The 24,479-nt window shown below is 36.5% G+C and overlaps 1 protein-coding gene across 5 annotated transcripts in view; it reads right to left on the bottom strand.

Annotated features, from left to right (window-relative positions):
- Positions 1-24,479, bottom strand: part of LOC120766440 (microtubule-associated protein Jupiter-like) — a 226,067-nt gene that overhangs the window by 78,747 nt on the left and 122,841 nt on the right. The window contains exons 1-2 of one of the 5 annotated variants that reach the window (XM_040091960.1): positions 11,887-12,186; positions 10,799-11,091 (exon numbers count right to left, since the gene is read on the bottom strand). The exons of 3 other annotated variants lie outside the window; for them this stretch is intronic. In XM_040091960.1, the coding sequence (XP_039947894.1) occupies positions 10,799-10,860 (62 nt within the window). In that variant the 5' untranslated portion in view covers positions 10,861-11,091; positions 11,887-12,186. Of the gene's footprint in view, positions 1-10,798; positions 11,092-11,886; positions 12,187-24,479 lie in introns of those variants that run through there. One more of the 5 variants, XM_040091988.1, reaches the window with a different exon arrangement.

Genomic DNA, 24,479 nt, shown 5'->3' with positions numbered 1-24,479 from the left:
AGTATATATGCTACCTGTGGAATGATTTGATCTCTTTGTTTACAGTATACTCTCGAAAAGTAAATCGATTGGTATTTTGGGTAATTTACTTTTTCGAATAATTTACTTTTCCAAATATATACATAAATTATCTGTTTTTATAATATTAAATGCATTTTTAAACTTAAAAAATTCATTCATTTATTTGCTTCAATAAAACATATGGATTTACATGAAAAACATATTTACATTTACATACATACATACATATGTATTTACTATGAGGAGAAAAAATTTAAAGTCTTGCAAACTCCGTCTTAGCAATTGATTTTAACATTGCGCCATTAACCTTACAATTGCGTTGTCTTTGCATCAAACACCAATCATAAATTTTTTGTTCCAGCTCAATAAATTCTGGTTAATGCAGTGTTTTCCTGTGTAAATCACTATATGAATTTGAAACTGCTTCTAAAATTTAAAATCTCTTCTTCTTAATTTTTGTTATTGTTACTTCACAAACACCATAATCAAATGCCAACCGTTTACCACTTACACCTTTGTCAATTTTCGCAATGATCTCAGTTTTTTTAACTAAGTTCAATCTTGTTTGTTTTATATTTTGTTTTTTTTTGACATTTCTTAAGACTTAAAATTTGCGTAATAACTATTCTTGTCAAGTGATGTATTAATAATAACTACAACATGTAAAACAAGCGACGCGATACTCAATAAAAAGTGCAAATACAATATTATTTACCGTTACCTACATTCTCAGTAAAAAATGCAAAGAAAAGGAATTTTAACGAAGCATCGTTACATATTGAAATATGTAGGTATGTACAAGTTAACACAATATTTTATGAACTTCTACATAAATTCCATTCCCACATTATATGCTAGAAACATAAAAACCGTTTGCATACTTTGGAGTCCTATTACAACCAAAAGTGCAACTGCGCTAAACGCGCATCCGCTAAATTCTTAAGTGAGCGAAACACGCGCAACCATGTCTTCTCCTCCAAAACCAAATAGCTGCAGGTGAGCGCTACACGCGCAAACCCTTTTAGCTGACCAAGCATCTTTGGTCACGTAGGCCGGCTCAAGCATAGGTTAGATTATAAACCTTAAAGTTAAGTGTAGTCAGTTTTGTAATAAAGCTCAACAGAAGCACATAGTGCTGCTTATAAAAACGCATTGTTTTATTTTTTATGTGGCGCCCGAGCAGGGACCGTGAGGAAAAAATAATAATATTTTTTATACTCGCGGACGAAACCTAAATAACATTTCGTACTCGGCCCCTTAGTACCTTTCGGAAAAAGGACGGGCAGTATCAACCCAGCCGAACGAAAAGCATAAGCTAAATACAAATACATTGAACAAAAAGTGCGTGACGGGGAAATTTAGAATAAATTAAACAAGTGTAAAATAATACAACTATAAGAGGAAAGATTTAAATTAATTCATCAAATAGAACCAATACAACAAATACCACTACAAGAGGAGAAATCTAAATTAATCACACAAAGGAGGAAACATTATCAACACAGGAAAATGCAAATGATATTTATGTAAGTTTGATATTAAGATTAATAGTAAATTATTAAATAATCAGAAACAAGTGAACAAAATGAGTCAGGAAGAACAAATAGCATCGACATTGTCGAGATTAAATCTGCACTCATCCAGCACTAACGTTTCCTCTCCTAACATCCCTTCCACTTTCACTCCTAATCAAAAAAGAGAACTCGTTTCGTTAATATCGGAAACAGTTTCGACCATATTACACCCACAAATCGAAGAAGAAGTTGAACATCCTGTAGATTTTAGCATTAACGTGGACGCATCCGAGTTCCGGATGTGGTAAAATGTTTAAGAGAATTTTCGGGTAAAAACGGAGAATTCAGTTCATGGCGGAAATCGGTAGATATCGGGTGATTTTTTAAGAGCTTGATAACTTTTTTAAAAAAAAAACGCATAAAATTTGCAAAATCTCATCGGTTCTTTATTTGAAACGTTAGATTGGTTCATGAAATTTACTTTTTGAAGATAATTTCATTTAAATGTTGACCGCGGCTGCGTCTTAGGTGGTCCATTCGAAAAGTCCAATTTTGGGCAACTTTTTCGAGCATTTCGGCCGGAATAGCCCGAATTTCTTCGGAAATGTTGTCTTCCAAAGCTGGAATAGTTGCTGGCTTATTTCTGTAGACTTTAGACTTGACGTAGCCCCACAAAATACGGGTCCATTTCTTGAGATGAATTGTTCTCCGAAGTTTTCCCTCAAAATGGCCATAGAATCGCGAGCTGTGTGGCATGTAGCGCCATCTTGTTGAAACCACATGTCAACCAAGTTCAGTTCTTCCATTTTTGGCAACAAAAAGTTTGTTAGCATCAAATTTCCATTTCGCAATGGAGTCCAATCGAAAGACATTATAGTGAACTGCACATGATAAACCGGTCTTCAAGCACGGAAAGACGAAAAAGTCGCCTGGCAAGGTTATGACATCAGTCTTTTGGGATGCACGTGATATAATATTCATAGACTGATTACCAAGCCAGTTATAATCCACTGCACTGTGTTCTATTTTACTATTCCAAATATTTAGCAATTGTATTATATTTTAGGAAGGATCAGTTTGAAATAGTACATCGTTTCCGTTTAAATATTCCTCGCTTCTCCTCGAGAGCTCCGATAATAAACGCGTCCGATCACTGCTAAATTCAAAGTGCTATAGGGTGAACCGCGGCCTCCGACGCGCTATTTATAGGCTCGCTCCCGCCGACCCCGGCGGAAAATTAGCCGTTATTTGTCGTAAAAAGTAAGGGGAAAAAAATGCGGAGTTTTCTGTAGACCTTTTCAATGGGTACAATATTTAGTAAATTATTTTGATAAATCTCATAGGGTTCAGCCTGCGTTTGCAGCGTACATTCGAAAACACAAAAATAACAATATTATATTATTATACATATAAACCTTCCTCTTCAATCACTATATCAATTAAAAAAAAATCGCATCAGAATCCGTTGCGTAGTTTTAAAGATTTAAGCATACAAAGGGACATAGGGCCAGAAAAATCGACTTTCTTTTAAAGTATGTATTGATATGCTCTTGACTTTACCCTTAAAATTATATAATAAATATAAGAAAATTTTTGACTTTTCGGAAACTGTAGAAGCGAGATGGACAACATTTATCTTAAACGTTAGAAATTGAAAAAGAACCAGCACAACAAAAGCAACAGCATTTTGACAGTATCAGAAGTGAAAGTCTAGTGAAAATTTTCATTTTAGTAAATTTGGATTATTCTACGATCACCAACACTTCATTTACAAGAATCTTCAATATTTTTTCTTTACTTTTCGAAATGTTATAGAACAAGTGTTAATTTTATACGATTATTCTATAAATTACTCTCTTTAGAAGGCTAGGCATTTGCTGCTGTGACTTGCCCTTTTTAGTTAAAACATACTTTTCCATGGAAGGCAAGATTATTTTCACACTTTCCCTAACATGAAAAAAAACGAAAGGCTTACTGGCAGCAATAACAAGAGCAATAACCCAGAAAAATTACATAAATAGCACGAATGGAAAACTATGGACACAATCGGATGCAATATATCGTGAGCGACAATACCAGAAGCACGAAAACATATAACATACATATACATATGTATGTATGTATGTAGGGTTGTATATTGCATGTACTTACTGGATATTAAAAATAACTCAATGAAAAGTTATGTGTTCGAAAAGTGCCGACTGGTAGATGACATGCCATAAAAGTGAAAAATCGAGACAGAAAAGCCACATAAAGCTGTGTGGCTCTTCCAAGCTATTTATGAGTTTTATTTACAAAAAAATTTCATTGCAAATGCATTAATGTACATACATATGTATATAACACCTAAGGGAGCATTGTGTGAGTTCAGTTCGAAAATTAAATTTCCATGTTTGTTGTAGCTAATTTTAGGCGAACTGTCAGCAAGCAGACACCGAAATTTATTTTCTCACATTTAGAAGTGCCGGCTTTAAAAGCTCCATGGCTAAGCGGTAAACAGTTAATTGCAAGAAAGATTAAAAAAATATTAGCGAACTGCACAAAGTTTATTGGCAATAAATTGCCGAAGCGCAGAAAAGTTGCCAAATGCAACAATAACAACTGGAAGCGGTATTGTTATGCTAGAATGATAAAGATTAAAGTAAGCGGAGTTGTGAGTGCCATAAAGAGCCGAAATGCTGAGAATATACATGTAGTACATAAAGAATTTTGCAAAACTTTTCTTAGAACTCTGAAGTTATTAAGTTTCCAGTTTTCATTTGAAAGACGAAAGCCGTGAAAGACGAAGCTGCGGCGTGCAGGCAGCAAAGCGTAACTTGTCACCAACTCTTCGAAGTGCAGTTTATTTTTGGCGATTCGGGAAACTGAACGTGTTTGGCAGAACTGGCTGGCTAGCCGCTTAACTTGATTATTTCACCCTGGCGAACACACACACACACACATCAATACACAGTTCGCTGGCACGTTGCTTAGTCAGCTCGGTTGATTATTCATGTTCCATAAAATTTGCTAAATGTATGAGCAGCAGTGCGACAACAATAACAACTACAACAGCAACAAATAGTAGTTACCTGGTCAAGGAAATGAAAAGAAGAAGAAGCACACGAGAAACAACTGAAAACGATTAAAATTTAACTGCCTACACACTTGCAACATATGTACGTATGTATAGACCTTTAGTCAACTATATGTAAATTGTGGGTTCATTGAACTCGCACTTGATTTTTTCGGCTTCTTTTTTGCACGCTTATGTTCTGCCCCGTACAAGGAAAATAGAAAGCAGAAAGCGGACGCTATTTCAAAGGTAAATGCAATAAAATGGTCAAGGAAACGTTTTCATGGCGCAAGAACATTGGGAAAACTCATGCATACCGCGCATACTAACGGTTGATTTGAGTAAAAGCGCGAAAAACGACAAATATGCGGAGCAGGTGGGCTGAGCTCAGCTGAGACACAGACTGCAATAAAAATATGCGCAAAGGCTGCACAAACTTCCTCGGTCCAAGGGGAATTTAGACATTTTCGAAAGGCAAGTAAATCAAAAGCGCTGACGCTGACCACTCTCCGACCGAAGTACAGCTGATTTGCGAATTCGCTTTGTTGTGGCGGTCGTTTGCTTAGAATGTGGCATGTGGTACGAAAATGTGGCAAGAAAATCGCAAATGTGGCATTAGCAAGCCTATACATACATATATACATATGTATTAACACACATACCAAAAGTAAGCCGACCGGAAGTGAATAGACGAAGCACTGGCAAGTCGGCAAGTTAAGCCGTTAAGTGGTTTGAGTCGGAGCGAGGATAACTTGCGACAAAGAATACCCACCGACTTGACGCTGATTGAATACTACAGGCATATATGTATATGTATGTAAAGTATGTAGATATGTATCATATACATATGTATGTCTGTATAACAGCTCATGACGCGTCGAAGCCAATTGTCGACTAGACATCGCGCGCTCGTATTAAAAGTTGACGTTGAGGTTAATGCACTTTGCAAGTGTGGAATTTTCAAAATTGAAAAGTCAACGAACGAAAACCCACAAACCCACACGTATAACGTGTGTGTGTATGCGGCGTAATTTCTGTTTCTAATGCAATGCACAAAAATCAATATTGACAGCTGGCAATAGAATAACGGTGGAGATGTCATAATTAAGAACATACCAACATACAAGGGCTTTTGCAACAACAACAAAACACACTAAATAATATACTATGTGTAAAGCAAAGCCCAAAGAGCTATCGATTTTTGTTAACAATAGTGAAAAGAACACACCCACCCACAAGTAATGCACGCTGCGACGTCAGACAAACGGTCGCACTGTGGCGAGAAGCCTTAAAAATTGACTGTAGAATGCGTCGCATTAGCATAACTAAATAGGAATGACCACCCGCTGCCGGCTAGATCGCCTGGTTCATGCCTGCTCAGCACCTTCGTGACGTAACGTACCGTTAGACAAACAGTAAAACGTGCACAACGCAAGTCGCGTGTTCGGCAACGTCATTTAGTGTTTCGTCTTTTTTTTGCCTATGTAAATTTGTTTCAAACACGGCTACACGCAGTTTCACAATGAAGCGCCAGCTGACGTGCCGGTCAAAAGTGTTTCTAATGCTTAAATTACCAAACAGCTGATGTATGCAGACTGGCGTACACAAATATTTGAGACAGTTAGGGAAACAAAATGGCAATGTTGAACACGAGGGCTTTTGGAGTAGTCTGTTTTGATTGTCTATGTGGTTATATAAAATTGAGAATTTCAAAAAACCGATTTTCTTGATATATCGTATGTACTAATTACATATATTTGAGGATAATATTCTCCGAAAATTTGAAGTTAATACGGCAAATACCTTCGGAGTATAAGCGTATTAGTAGTAATTTTTTAAATTTGTGTAATCGGAAAATGCCTTCTTCTGAAGTGATGGAAAAGAATGTTTCACACGACCACCTTGAATATATTTTTCTGGTAATGATTAAAGAAATATGAATTTTTAAGTCGCTCTGAATTTTAAATTATTTTTCACAAAAAAACGACTCTTTGTCGAAGTCAAAATTTTGTCTACGCTTTCGATCTAACATCTACATATGTATATCATCATATCGATCATATAAAATAACAAATTTTTGGGGTTTTTGATAGCAGATAAACAGTTTTTGACAGGAAACTTTTATTCACCGTCAGAGTCGTTTTTCAGAGATTTTCGTGGAGATCGGCTACGGAAACAAGGGAATTAAAATATTTTTAAAATATGAACTAACATCATTAATACTAAGAAACTGACGATGGATTATATGGACTATGGTCCTGAGTGGTAAGGTAATAATCCTTTGTGAAATATTGGAATTACGTAAAAACAATTCGGTGTAATAATTTGTAAGAAATTCTAGCCTTCTCGCCTTTTAAATGAAATTAGAAAAAAAAAATCGAATTTTCGAAAATTAATAAAGCCAAAATTTTGTTCACAATTTCCACGAAATCATAGTTAGGCTACTGGGGCCCTATTCTCTATCCCGATACATAAATGTATTCTATTCGAAATTCGGATCTACTTTATAATTATGCGAAAGTTGTACCACCCTGTGCCAGTATAAATACGTTCAATTTTCGTTTTTGCCTTCTACAACTCAAAATCTAACGAATATTTTATTCGAAAATTGGCTTGAAAATCCGAAAATCGAATTACAGAATATAAAAAATTCAAATTCGAGTAAAATTTTTTTCGAATCGAGTTACAGAATAGGCCTCCTGGAAGTGAAAAAACGACAGGGTACCCACCATAATTATTGGGGCGCAAAAAATGATGCGAGTCATGATGAGCTTACAACCTGACCGAACCTACGCGGAAGAGAACATAGTACTTATCATATAATATCCCAGGTAAAACTTACTTTTATTAGTTAAATAATTTAAGGTTTGAAGGAAAAGTGGAATGGTTTAGACGAAGTAAGAATAATGTTCACTATAAGATAAACTATACTAACGATGGGATTTTTTTCAAATATGAAGCGGCACAGGCATTGACAAGTTGGGCTCTAATAAATTAGTCACAATTTCTAAGTTTTTTTAAATATATTAAATATTAAAGAATTGTTGGTCTCAACACAAAACAAAAAAAAAAATAATTTTTTTAAAAGGTCAGGCTTATCCAAGTGCGCTCGTACCAAAAAATAATAATATAAATCTAAAAGCCAACACAGCATAAAAATCCGAGTGACTTGTAATCTAATTTGAGTCATTAATAAAGTTTGTATAGTTACCACCCACTATTTATAAGAATATACAAAGTTGACGAGCAACAACAAAGTTGAAAAAAATTACAATAAGCAAGCGCACAAACAGGGGTTGTTTGCATGTACAACATTATAATGCATTTCATATTTGATTGATACTGAAACGCTACACGTCCACCCACCAAAGAGGGTGCTGTTAATTCCTGCATATAAACTTAGACACAAAATTAAAAATAAATTAAAATGAGGTTGTTACTTTAAAAGCTGTCGAGGGTTGACCATTTGTTTTGTAAACGATACTCCCTCTCCAAGTTGTATCCTAACCTCATTTCTTTGCTCGAGCACGCTTTCGTCATACTCACCGCCTGCATCTACCACTAACGGGGTCAAGTAGTGTTGGCATGTTGGGTTGCGCGTTTGCGGGGGCGAGCTGAGGGTTTCTGGCATGTGAGTGTGTACTTCTTAATGAAAGAATTTTATGGCTAAACAAAAGTTTTAACACTATCAGTTGACTTGTGGTGTGTATGAATGTGTGTGGTATAGCCCGACCTGACGTCTGACGCTGATGTGGCATGGTTATATGGTATTGCGAGTATTCTTGGTAAATTGCTTAGATTATATTACCGATAAATGCCAACTAATGAATGTGTTTTTAATGAGCATTCAGCAGATAGCTGATTTCATTTTGTTTACCATTCCACTGTAATCCGGACAAGGTTCAAATCCGGACAAGGTTCAAAAACTGTAATCCGGACAAGGTTCAAAAACTCAAAATTTCTATTATGTCCCTTGTAATCCGGACCGACATTCTCTATCCGTATTCTCTAATCCGGATCACCATGTTTATTATTCACTACATTCGCTTTTATGCTTTATTGGTTTAATTTTTTTTTTGTTTTTTTGGAACATGTGTATTATTTATTATAATAAACAAACGGAAATTTATAAATATTTTTTCATAATACATAGTTCTAATATGTCTTTGGTAATCCGGATTTCCTTATATTCCGGATAGGGGCCGGTTTTAATTGATCCGGATTAGCGGGCCTCTACTGTAATATGGTGAGGTGCTGGTACAAGAGCAGTAATGAAAAGTGATTTTTAAATTTTAAAGTATTCTTGAAAGTAAACTTTAGTAAAGTCATGGGCTACAAAGATAACGTATTTTTTGTTACCGTATTTGATTAAATTTTAGAAAAATGTCAAACTGTTGAAAATCGAGACAGTAGTTATTTCTTCTCAAATTTGGAAAGTAAGAACAATGTAATTTAGTGGAACTGACCAAAAGAAAAACCTCGCAAAATTCAAAATATATCAAACCCTTCAACAGCTCTTCAAAATTATTAAAGTTTAATAGAAATTAAAATGGCAAACCCTGTGTGAGTTTTTCTACCATCCACCAAGCAATTGTTTTGGCATCAAAGCTGCATCAGAGGAAATTTGAATACGGAATTCATTTTGAAGAGTAACTTTTTTATAATTGAATAAAAAATTGTATAATTACAGAACTCAATTTAAGCAATAATCGACAATTATTTTGAAAAAAATTTTGATGCTCTTGGTCTTCTAGCCGATCTTCGAAGAAAGATGTATGGCGGTGAGGAAGTTGTCTCTGTACAAAATTCTCTCAAAACGTAAAAAACATTGTTATTGCCATAGATAAATACTGGTAGCGATCGGAAAACTTAGTTACTATTTTGATTTCTGGACATAATGGTTAGACAATTTCACCCGAAAAAGTTGTATCTTGTGGAAAAAATCCTCAAACACGAGATTCGAAATTCGAAAATCGAAATTATTATTAAGAATCTTATTCCTTCGATACTTGATAGCAATCAAGTCAATTATATACATATATCAATGATATCAATATACAATATATTGGGTAGTCGAAAAAGTCTTTTCGTATTTTATCAATAGTAGTCGTTGCACTCGTATACATATCTACAGTGCTACCAAACACATTATGTCATACCATATAGTGTAGAAAAGGTGAGATTTTAAGCTTCAAATAATAAATGAAATCAAAATAGTTTCGGGGAAGTTGAAAAAAAGTTACAGCTGTTCAAAAATAAGTGAAAATAGTTAAGAAATTCGCTATATTTTGAATTTTTTTTTATAAAATAAGAAAGAATGTCATGCAACCACCAATGAAATTTGTGCAGTTTACGGAGATGATGCTGTATCAGTTCGTGTAGCACAACAATGGTTCTCTCGCTTCCGTTCTGGAAATTTCGATTCACACTAATTAAAGTTTTACACTGATGGAATAATGTCTATAGCGGAAAAATGGCAAAAAGTGGTCGACCAAAATGGTACATATTTGTTTATTTATTTATTAGTATAAATATAAAAATAAAAAAGTTGAAGTTTGATTAGAAATACGAAAAGACTTTTTCGACTACCCAATATATCTAAGAAGGTCATGCTAAGCCATTGCTTCAAAAGTTGAAAATATTAATGCCTTTCAGATATTAATAAAGACACTGACATAATTAATAAAAAGAAAATAATTTTGATTAAAGAAAACTTCATATGGGAGAATAATGGTTAATAATTTCGAAAGTTGAAAATAAAAAAAAAAAATCTTTTGGACCTAATCGCTGTAGCCCCACAAATAAGCTCCTATGCATTGCCCTTTCAGAAAAGTGCTCCGCCGCCTTAGCAATTTTTTTTATTTTCCGCCATTAAGGCAACTTCTGCAATTAAGCAGTTACTTTCCTTATGTACGTACATACATACATATATAAATATGCAGGGCTTATTCCCGAAATGCCAGTAGCAAGTTAAAACACACATAGCCGCTCATCAGTTGGCTGAACATTTTAATAGAAGCTACTGTGAGTTAGTAAATTGACGCTTAGTACGATTTTCAGCCCTTTCACTTTAATTGCCTGTTTAAAGTAGAATTGGAAAGTCACTAACTAGCCTCATACAAGCTAACGAACAAGATACATATGGAAAGTACATATTTATTTATTTAAGTATGTAGTTAATCGGTTTGACTCGACTACTTTTGCTTACCTCTTTTTAGTTTTGCCCACATTGTAGAGTTCAACATGTTTGAATGCAGCGTATGTGGCCATTTTTGTGTTGTTTATTTTTTTTCGTATATGTAGTTATATATTATTTAAATGTTAATTGCACAATTGCAACGCTGACACGTGAAAGATCGTTGGCTTTGATGATTTCGGACTTCCTCTTGTACCCAAGTTCAACAACAAAAAAAAAAAACCTCGCCGGATGCTACGTCGTTAAGTCGGTAGATGTGGCAAGTGCTCTACTGGAAGTTTCTTTAGCTTTCTCAAGAAAGTAATCTAGAGTTGAGCACAAAGAAACAACACATGCTTGAGTGATGGCAATAAGGGCGTTGGTGTCCGGGAAATTGTGAAATATTTCCAAGGATGGAGACATTATTGATTGCAAAAGTTGATTAGAACTCGTAGATATCTACATTGTGACATTCCATGCCGTATAAGGTATTTCATATATATGTATGTACATGCATTTCATATATACATACTGCATATCCTTGTCACATGTCAGCTGTCAAGGATATGTGCCGCACGTCAGTCAGCGCTGACTTTGAAAAACAGAGCAAATAAATAAATAGCACAGCAGAAATGCCTTTAGTACTCCCACACACTGGGTTGCAATTGAGTTCTTCTACTAGCAAAGTGCGTAAACTTTTGCAGGAAGTCGTAAAATCAATACAGCATATGGCCAGAGAGCCGAAACTTTACAGATACATATATAATAGAGGGGGTTGCACTGTGGCAGGGGTGAAGAGTGAAAATCTGTTACAACGCAGCCAAGTCCATGCAAAAGGACTGAAAGCTATGTGCGCATCGAAGAGCGTAAGTTGTATCCTTGAACAGGATGAGAGCGCAGCTTTTAGAGCCATTACATACAGCTGGTGGGATGCTGGCGGCCATTTGGCTGCACAAGTATAATGCGTAGGCCAGCTGCAACGCTGCTACAACACTCCGGCGATGCTATGAGATAATACTTTTCTATGTGGTCTTTGAGTCCTTTGAAATATTTCACAATTTTCGATTGCCTTTTTTTTTGCAAATTCTTAGCTTTTTATATTTTTTCGATATAAAACTCACAAAGAAACCAACACTTTATTGTTTTAACGGTTATTTCTGTAGCTGAAAACGCGGCAGGATAATACTGAATATGAGCACACTTCGAAACTTTTTCGCTTTTGTTCACGTTTTCGTTGGAAAAAATAATATTTTGCTTTTCCTTAAATTATTTTGGTGTTTTGGAAGATTTTAAGAATTTTGTTTAATTTATAAATACTTTATATTTTTTTTAAATAAATATTTCTTTTCTTTTAATGTTCGTGCGTGAATACGTTTTATGCGCTTTTCTTTTTTCCTCTGTTGTGAACGTCACGATTTGAAGCTTTCGACTGAACCGTAAATGGAAAAGTGGAAAACATTTTATATTATATCGATCCGCATGGCATGAAGACACTCACGAGAGCGCATACAATGCAGAGAGCAGGCGGAAAAGCGCTATGCAACACTAAAGTACACACACGCATACACGTTCACAAGCCGATAAGCAGCGGTGTGATTAATGTGCCAGCCAGCTAAGAGCGGCAAGTAAAAGCAGAAGCAACGGGAATAAGTAAACGTGTGCTCATGAGCCGAGAAAAGTCAACAAAAGCAGCAACCACTGCAGTCAAAAAGCCGTCTGGTGGTAAACAAAACGTATGCCGACTTTTGTTGTGTGAGCGAGCGTACAACTGAGCATTTCGTAGAGCGGTTAAAAAGTAAAATAAAAAAAACTGTTTTGTGGCAGTGGATGAAGAACAAAAAACATCTAGAACAATACTTCGTTGTAACGAGATTATTCGGGGGAATACAGTGAAGCAGTAAATGTACGTGGATACAGAACTTTCAGTTTAACCAATTTGAATTTCGGTTAGCTGTCATAAGACATTTTGTATATTACAGTACTACAGATGTAGCTCAGCTGATTTGAATAATTTTGTGTATATAGTATGATAATTTTTACAAAACTTTAAAAGTAGCATATTACTTTTTTATGATTTACTATATAGACCAGGGTACAAAATTTCTTAAAGCAAAAAAATTATATTAAGATGAAACCCAATGGAAAGAAAAGATAGAAAAACAAAGAAGAAAGGAAAAATAATGTAAGGACGATCTGGGCACGGGAAGTGGAAGCGGGGGCGTGATTCAATTTTCAAGGGTTAAAAATTGTTTATCCCGATTTCCGGAGTCATATGGAAAACAATTATATGGCAAAGTAGTATGTAATGAAAAGACCTAAAAATTTTGTGTGAGCAGTTTTGGGACATAGTATGTAGCTTATATGGAAAATTCAAATAACCAAGTTTTTAGGTTTCTCATTTTTATTAAACATAAAATTGTTTTTTTCTTCATGAAAAACTACTTTTCTTCGGAACATACATCTAATTTTTTTAAATTGAAAATATTTATTTTTTGTTCCTAGTTTGGACTTAATATGGAAGAAGAATCTCAATTTTCAATCAAAAAAACTGACGTCGAAATATATTTTTTTTTAATTCTTCGTAGAAATCTGTATTTTGTTACGATATAAAAATATATATGTACATATGTATGTACATTATTATGTTAAATGTTCTCAAAAAATGTAAAAAAGACCCTAAAAAATCCCAAAGGATTCGAAATTGTTTTTTATTTCATCTACCAGTAATTTTCACAGTAGAACTTTGCACCCATATTTTTATTTATTTTGTTTTGAAAATTTTACAGAACTTAGTTCAAGCGTTTAACATCAGTATCCACCAAAAATAGTAAAACAAAAAAAAAATAATTCGTTCAACCACAGCTCGCTTATCCTAACTGAGGCCCTTTGTAGGCAAAGTGAACGAAAAACCAACAAAAAAAAAAATAAAAATAAGAAAAAAAAATTATATAGTATGTACATATTTAGATGACTTTTTTCAAAATATTTGAATACTAAACTTTTTCCATTATGGTTTGAACTTCCGAGTAGTGATATGCTAATGCATACTTTTATATAATTTTTATTATAAAAATTTTTATTATAAAATCATGGCAAATTCAGTCAAATATAAAAACCACCGCATTGGCAACACCACAAGTGCATCAACATTGCAAAGCTAAAATTTCTCCAAGAACATTATGTTGAGCAGAGCGATTACTAAAAAGCGCGCTCCCACAAGCACGAGTTCTCATCAACCAACTATACGAATGCACAGGGAGTATGTATACAAACAAAAATAAATGAAATGAGTATGCTCAGCACATACAGCTGATTTGTGACTGTTTTGTTGTTTGGAGCTTTGCAGCGCTTTTGTCGTAGCGGCACATATTCAGTGGAGTCAAATAACAAAAACAATAAACAAATACATCATCGCCGTTGCGATGCGCATTGTCTGCATTTGTTGGGCTAGGTTGTGCTAAGATACTTTCAAACACACATACATACAAGACATGTTGCCGATACTGGTGAGTACATATGATGGATACGATATGCCGTTAGCAACATTTGCAGCGCGTGCCAAAATATCTGGCAACATGTTGCTAGCGCTCACGATGACTAACACTGCGTACAGCATTGTTTGTTGCTATTGCTGTTTTAAGGCATTGTAGTTCAATAACCGGAATATGGTGTCACGTTTTGTTGTCGGTTATTTTGTAAGACAATTGTTTATGTGCTTATTCGCAGATGCGTATTTGTGTGTAAAAATGTTGCGTGCATGCGAAGCGTAGGCGCACTGCTTACGGTATACACACACACTGGGGTGCAGTGTTGTTCTCGTGAGGCTTTTGCTCCACCGCTGCAGGTGTTGATTTTTTGCAAATACATACATACGTAGATGCACATACGATTTTTTTTTTCTCGTGGAGAGCGTGAGCATTTATGAAGTGGTGGAGAAAATATCAATAAAAGCTCATTCAAATATGCAATGGAACGGAAATGAACAGTTATGAAAGATGCAAGCTATGCAAATGTATGCAAAAATTGTAGCACATACTAAATTTAACATGGTTTAAAATATGTGCACATAACTTAATCCAAAATGTAAGAGTACTGCGAGCTGAACTTAATTTAAGACGTAGTGTTACTATACACCTGTATCAAAGATTAGTTTAATACGACCTTGTAAGTATACGTATGGAGGATGGAGTCATGTGTAGAAGTTCACGCAAGTGAGAAAAGTTCTCTGATTGCCATTCACTTGGGAGTGGCCAGAAACGATTATTTTACATATGGCTCAAGCAGCTCACGACTTTCGGTCTTTGATCAAGCATTCTCTGGGCAGCCTAAGAACATCCGTTTGAAGAGCTAAAGTGATAAGGCGAAACATCCCCTACACAGGGTTGTGCACTGGTTTTGGGACCCGCCACGAAAAAAAGTCTTGCAATGAAAACGAAACAACAGCCTTACACTTCGAATTTCCAATAGGCGCCAAACTGCAAAAAGGAAGAACGACTGGCGCACTGTTGTAAACTCGGCTATAACCGCGTAAGCGGTCTCCACGTCAATAAAGAATAAATATTCACATCATATTTGTTTTTTCGCCGGTATTTCTCTTTAAACTTCGAACCAGTGTAATCAACAATTTCGACAAACAAAATAGTGATTTGAACCATCTAAGGAAATTAGGAGGATAAAGGTGAAGTTAAATTGCAACACAATCCAGCACGCCGAACGGTTTCGGCGCTAATTTCCCCAACCCCAATACAGTTTCTTGGATCAGTAAAACGCTTATAAACAAGATCGAAATTTATCGATAATTGCCGGATGTCTCTCGGTATCTCCTTAGGAGCAAGGTATACAGTAATATCCTCAAGCTCCAAGTTAAGTTGCGAACTCCCCTTTAAGCTGTTTTAACTCCAAGTATCCTTGCATTCACTTGCTTGCAAAATGTCATTCTTACAGTATTCCATCGATATTTTATTAACATAATTTTTATCGGTTAGACCATAAATGCTGGCAGGCATCAAATATCATTCATAGAGAAGCAAAGAAGTCATCAATAGACCTTATGCTGTCCTCGTAGTTAAGCCAAGAAATATTGCAGACGAAGTTTCAAGTTGTTACGCAAAACTAGAGTGTGCCTTGCTCAATTACATACTGTATATTGTAATAGATTAATCTCCTACTTTTGCAGAAGAGGCCCTCTTTAATCTGCTAAATATTCAGGCTAGACAATATACATACATAAGTCCGGTATGCAAAGAGTCCTTATATGACAGTAACTATATCTTTGCTTGACTTACAGCTCCTTTATTTATATTCCCCGTTGAACGGTTCGTTTTTAGCTTTAGCTGACTTCGACAACTCTAACCAGAACGCATTTCCGATCAATTCCAATAAAAACTTAATTTAATAAAAGCTTAAAATAAGCTTGTATTATGGTAAATGAATTGATTTATGGAGAATTAATAAAAAGTAAATTTAGTCACCGAGTAATAAATAACCAGCTTAACCAGGCGAGACTATCATGACAATAATCTAACCTAAAACAAAAATGCACATTTTGGACAGTCGAAAACTGGATATGAAGAAAAAAATTGTTTTATGAATTTTCGCTCAAGTCAACTTAAGTGGCAACAAAGCATTTTCAATTTCAAACTATTACTTTTTTTGTACGCTCTACAACACAGTAGTAAGAGAGATTTACATACACGTCTCCGAAGAGGTTACTCCCACATAATTATTATAAAATTTATGACCACTTTCGTGGGTAACACGGATCCAGCATACAGTAAAAGGCGTGGTAGTAAACAAGCGAAGATAGCACACCGTCAATATTAACGAAAGCGAAAAAAACTACAAAAAAGGAAGAATACTGAAAGTTATTTTGGTGCCACCATCTTAGCCGAAGATAACGGAGGCGCAAAATCACTTTGTAGCAAATATTTTTGTGTACGCGAGGGCAGCTGTTGTATGCAACAATAACTTTTATGCGCCGAGCTTCCGTTGCAACAACAAAAACACGTCGTAAAATAAAGGAAGAAACACAAACGAAGGAAAAAACTGTGGCACACTCGTCTGTTTTAATGTAAGTGTATGTATGCGAGTATGTAAATTAAAAGCAGTTTTAGGAAACTGAAAATGCGTTTTGCATTTTACATTGCAGCGAAAAAGAAGTGCAGAAAAATGCGAAAAAGTCAAAGTGTAACAATAAAATACTTGCAACACATACACACACACACATGCGTAGTTATTGCAGCACACGCAGTCAGTAGGTCGTCGACAGCGACCCAGTCAGACATGTGCTTGTAGACTTACAACAACGCTACCCTCCTGCCCACCCGCCCACACTACTTGCACCAAAACGCAACTGCACACCCGCATTTTCACCTTCCACGTAGCCGTTTTGCGTTGCAAGCAGTGAAAATGAGTGCATCATTTAACCCACAAAAGGCAGCTGTAGATATTGAAAGTAAAATGCGCTGCTCCACTCCACTCAACGCATTTATTGCCAGCCGCCCACATTGCAACTGGCTTATTTACATATGTATATACATACATACATGTAAATATGTTTACATTTGAAAATTTGTTTGCAATTTTTGTGCCTATTTGCTGTGGCACCGCCTATTTACATACATGTGCATATACGCGTATTGGAGGTTAGAAGACGACACAGCGGCGGGCGGTAGCTATCAACAGCAAGTGATCTCTTTGTGATTCAAAGCAACAGCGCGTGTGGCAGATAAATCACTTTCATCAACAACAAAGGCGGTGGCATGCAGCCGGCGCTGGCGTTGCAGTTGTAGTAGCATACAAGTGTGGCAAGCGTCTAAAATATGACAGACATAACGAAAAAGGAAAACTGCATGTCAAAATCAACAACAACAAAAAGTGCCACTATCTATTTATAAATGTGGCATCAACAGCAAGCAAGTGTGTGACTATCTGTGGCACATTAAAATACGATTTGTATTTAATTTGCATATTTACTTTGGAAAATAATAAACTGTTAGGTTAAATATTAACATACATGCATACATACAATTTGGAGCAGATAGGGAAATATCTTAATTGGCGTAGACACCACTTACGCGATTATAGTAATCGTAGTCCTTATTTCGTTTGCCATGATCGTCATCAAAAGGGGGGTCACTCATTCGAGACTTGTTGCGTATTTTCATTAGGGTGTTTTTTTACGTGGCGGGTGCCAAACCCAGTGCACAACCCTGTGTAGGGAATGTTTCGCCTTCTCACTTTAGCTCGCCTACAAATGTTCTTAGGCTACACAGAGGATACTTGGTCAAAGACCGGAAGTCGTGAGCTGTTTGAGCCATATGTAAAAGAATCGTTTCTGGCCACTACCAAGTGAATGGAGTTCAGAGAACTTTCCTCAACTTTTACACATGATCCCATCCTCCGATAGGGAAATATACTCTTCTAAAAAGCAGATATGCAGGCTAGAAACAGAGTTCTGGAGAACTTTACAGTTAAACATCAAACTTTTTACATAATGGGGAAAACAAAAGAGTTGATCCGAGTAATAGTTTCGGCTCACAGGCTTGAGAATTTGTGCGCTCGAGGCTAGCTATGCTAAGCGTGTGTGTTTTTGAAGTCGGTTGGCAAGATTTCTCTAGCACTACTCAGCCAATCTTCATGAAGTTTTACACAGGCCTTTGAGATATAATTCTTTAAGACTTGGACGAAAAACTTTTGCGAAATTTTCATTTCTTTGTAAAAATGCCTGCCAAAATCAAATTTTCGGTTTATTTTTTCTTCGTCCAAGTTCTAAATTAACGTTTTAACTAATACATGTATTTTTTCAGTTTAGATGATCCTGTAAGGAGTTATCCTGCCAACACGGATGCATCTTTTTCCTAGCGGTCGCCGGAAATGGCGTCGCAATGTCAGAGTTTAAAATATTTTTAATGAACGTCTAAGAACTGTCAGGGTGCATGCATGGATCAGATACTTTGCAGAATATTGTCGGACAAAGCAGGCCTGTAGATTGGAACCTAAGTGTGCTCTGCCAAATCCATAAAAAGGGGGACACCAAAGTCTGCACCAATCATCGTTGGATAAGCCTATTCATTATAGCATATAAAATCCAACGAACGGTGTGGAAGATTAAAGCCCATTGTCAACGAACCCACTCGACCTTATCAGTGTGGCTTTACTTCCAACAAATCCATCATTAACCATATATTTACCATTCGGTAAGTCCTGGAAAAGACCCCAGAGAAAAGAATCGATACACTCCATCGTACCAAAACCAAACTCTAAAAATCGCTCATTACTCCCGTCCTGCTAAAAGGTTCAAAAGAATGGATGTCGACATCGTCTGATCCGATGAGACGGTGCTAGTAGTTTTTGAGAGAAAGGTTAAAAATTATGGTTTTTGCCCATTGGTGAGGCAAATACCAGTCAGACGATGAGCGATGAGCTGTACGAGTTATACGACGCCATTGACATATGTAGTTCAGCAAATAAAATGATAGCGGCTAGGCCAGGTTATGTCACCGGACGAAAGCACTCCAGTTTTGAAGGTGTCCCATGCAGTACCCACTCGTGGAAATAGATGAAGCGAATGACTTAAACGACATGGTTTCACTGGGAATCACCAATTTTCACCAAACTGCGAGAAGAAGAAAATAAAAGCGCGCTACTGTTGATTCGGCTCTAATAACGATGCAGTGTAACACAGTCATAGCATATTTCTTGAAAAATATGGTGCTACCGGAGCAAATTGTTCTGAATAAAGAATGAAAGCATTAATAAATAGGTCCATTGACCAAGTAGAAAGACATAAAAGATGCATAATATGTGTTAAGACAGGAATAAAAAGTCAGTGCTTCTGGTTACCAATGAAACAATAGCTGCACTACGAGTTTAACTACTACAAAGCTCTACTTTAACAAACAACTTCGTTAACAAAGCTTGGTTTAAGGCTGGTCATTAACCTGTAAACAGTGATTCTAGGGAAGCTAAAATGATATAAACCCTTCCAGATTGATATCCATAGGTTCTCCTGTGTTGTAATACGCTTTATAAATCTAGAGTATACAATATTCTCAATAGGTGGTCTAGTAACCTCATCGCCCTTCCTTAGTTGTTGGGTTATTAGTTGTCTTATAGCCTTGACAGACGGCAGCGTTAATCCGGATTAACTGTGCACTTAATCAGATCCAAATTTGTAGATGACAGACGGCAGCTATGCGAGTTTGAAACTCTCATAAACAGCTCATTGTCCTTTTTATAATATTTTAAATGAAAATTGATAGAAGATAAACATTACGGTTGTTAGCCGACCAATTTTTACCAAACCATTTTTTATTACAAAAGCATATCAACACATTATTTTTAAAACTGCATCATAACATAGAAGTTTTATTGATATGTATTATATTGAGAATTTGATAAACAGCTGTCAGGTTTGCTTGTATTTCATTCACAATAGATGAAAATTGGCCATTTTTAACAATGTTGCCAACGAAAATCTCACAAACTCCCTAAAATTTTGAGAGTTATTTTTGGATTCAGCAACGGAGTTAGCTGTGGTAACTCCTGAATTAATCCCGAAAAATGCAATTAATCTGGTTTAACGCTGCCGTCTGTCAATGCTATTAAGCAGTCCAAGTGTGATCTCGTATACAAACAAAAAGTTGTGAAGGAATGTTGACTTACTATTATAATAAATGCTTTATGAATGAAAAGATTTTAACGGACTTATTGTCAAGTCTACAAAAAGTCAACATAAATCTGTAAACACTATATATAAGTAGATATGCCGCATATAACATGCAAGAACAATTAATTAGTGTATGCTTGTGTTGTCGCTTTGCATTGTTTTCGCATTCGTATGCAACTTGACACCAAAAAGGCGTACGAGGAAAATGACAAAGGCGCATGTAAATGTACTCGCGAGTGAAAAACCGTTCAAACCCACGAATAAGAGAATCGTATGCAGAGTGTCCTACGCTAGAGCTATAATTAGAGTTAGCGAAGTGAGAAACTAGTGGTGAAAAATTAAAACAAACGGCGAGTGAGGAGCGAAAATTTGAAAAATGCCAGAAATTGTCATGTTGACAGTTGAAAATGCGAAAAAGCAGCGCACTAAGTGTGAGGCGGCAAGTGCCAACGCAATATATGGGTTGCTGGCAGCCAGGCGCAACATACATATGTACAACTATTTGTTGCCACTGTCGCCCCGCAATTTTGTTTTTGTGCTGACGGAATCAGCAGCAAAGCCCCAAAGCCCGCCGAACAAGAACAAGTGTCTTTCTCCACAAGTGTTGAATGCGTAAAGCAGTGCAACACATGCGTAGACATGGTGGCACTCCGCATATAGACAGGTGATTGCATAATAGGTGCTACAGAGTGCAAATAGCGTTGTAGAAATTAATGCAAAAAAAAACAAAAATAAATACGCATGGTTGCAAGGCTTTCGATGGGTGACAGCCGACGTCACTTTGTTGGCGACAGCAACACAAACGGCAAACTGCCTCCGAGCTGCGCTGCGGCAAAAAAGAGGAACAGTGCGTTAACACTTTATGAGTGGGTGACATGCAACTTCAGGGGAGGGGTTAGGAGGTACATGAGGGTTTGCAACATAAGTGGGAAGAATTGTGACAGTGCGTGGCGCATGCGAGAGCGAGTGTGCGGAGTCTTGCGTGTCAAGTGGCCGCAGTATGTGTCTAATCTCCTTAGCATCATGTTGCAATCCATGAAGTTTACATTCTACACACTGTCATACATTTATATTTATGTATGTATTTCCACATTATGCTCGTCACTTTGCAAATACATCGATATTCGGTTTATTTATATATACGTCGGCATGTGTTGTTGTAGCATCTCATTAACCGCTAATGAACTTTTCAGACGTTTGGATCTAATGTGATTTTTCAATTGGGTAGCCACAGTTGTGGATTACATTATGTTGCACATTACCTGCTGGTGGACCGAGGGTTAAATTTTAAGTATAAGAAAACCCCAAAAATGCTCGAAATGACTTTCCGAAAGTAGGAACCTCCCATTAAAATCCATGCGCTCTTTGAGGTCAGAATTATACTTAAAACTCCTAACAAAAAAGAAACTCCAGAAATAAAAAACATAATTAGGGGTTTCATATATGAAGCATGAAGGATATGGTACTTGAAAATCGCCAGGCGACTAATGGAGAAATGGCAAGAGAGCTCGACATCTCTTGCGAGTCCGTTCGAATGATTTTGGTGGATATTTTGGGTATGAAACGCATTCTTGCTCGACTCGTTCCGATAAAGCTGAATTCTTTTCAAAGAGAGTACTGTAAACATGTCTCTTAAGACATGCTTGATTGTGCGAATTGGGATTCCACATTCATGGAGAGCACTATAACCGCCGATTAGACATGGGTTTATGAGTTTGACATACAAGCAAGTCAACTGTCATTGGCATGGAGGAAAAAAAACTAGCTGAAACCAGAAAAAAACGTCAAAGCTGCTCGAAAATCAAGTGATGCTCATTGTTTTTTCGATATTCGTGGTTTGGTGCAACATGAATTTGTCCCGGAGAGACAGACGGAGACGTTTGCGTAAGAACATCCGTCCAAGCTAAGATTGTGACCGAATTTAAAGCCGAATTTAAAAACGCAATGAATACCAACGATCAACCCCCGTATTCATTAGGTTTGGCTCCGAGTGATTTTTTCTTGTTCCCCAAACTCAAATTGCCGCTCCGTGGAACACGTTTTCAGTTATATCCAGGTCAACCTTTAAGTACTGGTGAGCTCACTAATCACTTCTAACAGTACAAAGCATAAAATATTTGTTTTTGAAGCTGAGATATAAACACATTTCTTGTAAAGCTTCTAAACTGAAAATGACGTTAATAGAAATTTCCTGGTTTAATAAAAAAATCAGGTTCACGAGATATAAAAAGTATTATATAAGCTGCTTGCTAATACTGTTTATAGAGTTAGCTCTGTGTTAATTGAAATCGATCCTTTGCTATTTAAAATAATCCAACCATTAAGACAGAGTTCATTGATGTTTTCACGAATAAAATTGATGCAAATTTTATAGCGATTAATCTTTTATGCAATTTCTCGTTTTCTAATGCAAATGCAACAACAATACATTGCATAAATTTAATTACAAGACAATAACAATAATAATAACCACTACGGTCTTGGAGAGATCAACACAATAACTGTATGTTACGACGACATCGTCAAGTGGAAGTTAAATTGACGGCGCTTTCTGTGATTTGCTACCACTTGGCAGTAGGAGCATTGCCAACAGCGCCAGATAAAATTGCAATATCATAGAGGAAAAGAAATTTGTAAAAACTAAAATTATTGCTCACCGAAACACAAACAACTTCCGAGTCGTCAGTCAATACAATTAAGAGCAATGAAAAAGAAAAAAGATATATACATATAATATATAAACTGCAACAACAAATTAGCAACAAATCAAGCGCAGCAATTGGCAGCCAGCGAGACACCGCACAAACGGTCGAGGGAATACCACAATAAAATTGTAGCGCAAAAGTGTTGTAATTATGGTCATTGTCGTGGTTAATCAGTAATTACTTTTCCACGTAACGCCCGGTTGGCAACACAGAAGCCGACAGACACTGCGTACAAACTAGGTGGAGTAGCCAACGCCCGTACCACCGCCACCACGGTCACTGCCACTGTCATTGTCGCCGACGTTAGCGCAATTCAGTCGGTTGAGCTGCGCGTCCAGGCCAGTGCCACTGCGCCGACAACTGATGCCTGATATGCCACACTTAAGTGTTCGCGTGCGTTCTTCCTGCAACCGTTTTTGTTTCGGGTGCTTTTCCTTTTGCAGGCAATCCTTGTTTAAAGCAAAACAAAAAAAGAGTGCGTTAAAAAGAAAAGTGCCAATGAAGTGTGCCTCCTACATTAAGGCGTCTCCTACTACCGTACTCCTTTGGTCTAGCTACTGACGCTGCCTTGTCTTTGTCTTTTGTTTTTCTTTCCACTTCATTGACGATTTTCTACGCTGGAATGTTTGCAATTACCCGGTTTTTATATTACATTTTTTGTTTGTTATTTTCTTTCGATACATGAGCCATGAGTATCGCCACTAAGCCTTGCATATAGATTTATCTGCACGTTGATATCTAAATTATTGATTGAAAATTGTACTGCGTTTTTGCTTTTCGAATTTGTTTGCAATTTGCAGATTTTAATGCTGATTGAGCGGAAAACGAAAACAAAAAATATTGCGAAAAAGCTAAATAGAAACGAAGAAATAACAATAGCCCAACAAGGTTGAGAAACCAACATAGTTGGTTGCAAAATAATCATAATTGAAATCACTCAAGGTTGAAGCGGAAAAAAGATAAAGTACAACTTTAGAGTAATAATTGAAAATTTAGAGCTGGCAGATGTTTGTATAACATAAAAGCAAATTTTTTAGCGAAACATTTATTAAATATTTTTTTGGGGGGTAAAATAAAGTAATCTCAAAATATGGGTTGTCGGTCGAGCTATTCAAATTCGAAGAACGGAAAAAGTGTTTGCATCAGTGTGTTTTCAGGATATAGTCGGCATGATTGGAATCTAAGCCACAAAACGGAGGAACACACAATCTGCGTGAATTACCGTTATAAAAGGCGGATGATGCGGATGGCTTGCCGGAACAGGCACTTCAGTCCTAACAATATGGGACAACGGGAACGGGTAGCAGCTCCTTTGATTTGCTGTGCCTTACTACCGGAT

The sequence above is a fragment of the Bactrocera tryoni genome, chromosome 1 (assembly GCF_016617805.1).
Source record: "Bactrocera tryoni isolate S06 chromosome 1, CSIRO_BtryS06_freeze2, whole genome shotgun sequence".
In the NCBI taxonomy this organism is placed as follows: Eukaryota; Metazoa; Arthropoda; class Insecta; order Diptera; family Tephritidae; genus Bactrocera; species Bactrocera tryoni.
The sequence above is the reverse complement of the archived record's forward strand: the minus strand, read 5'-3'. Positions and strand labels throughout refer to the sequence as shown.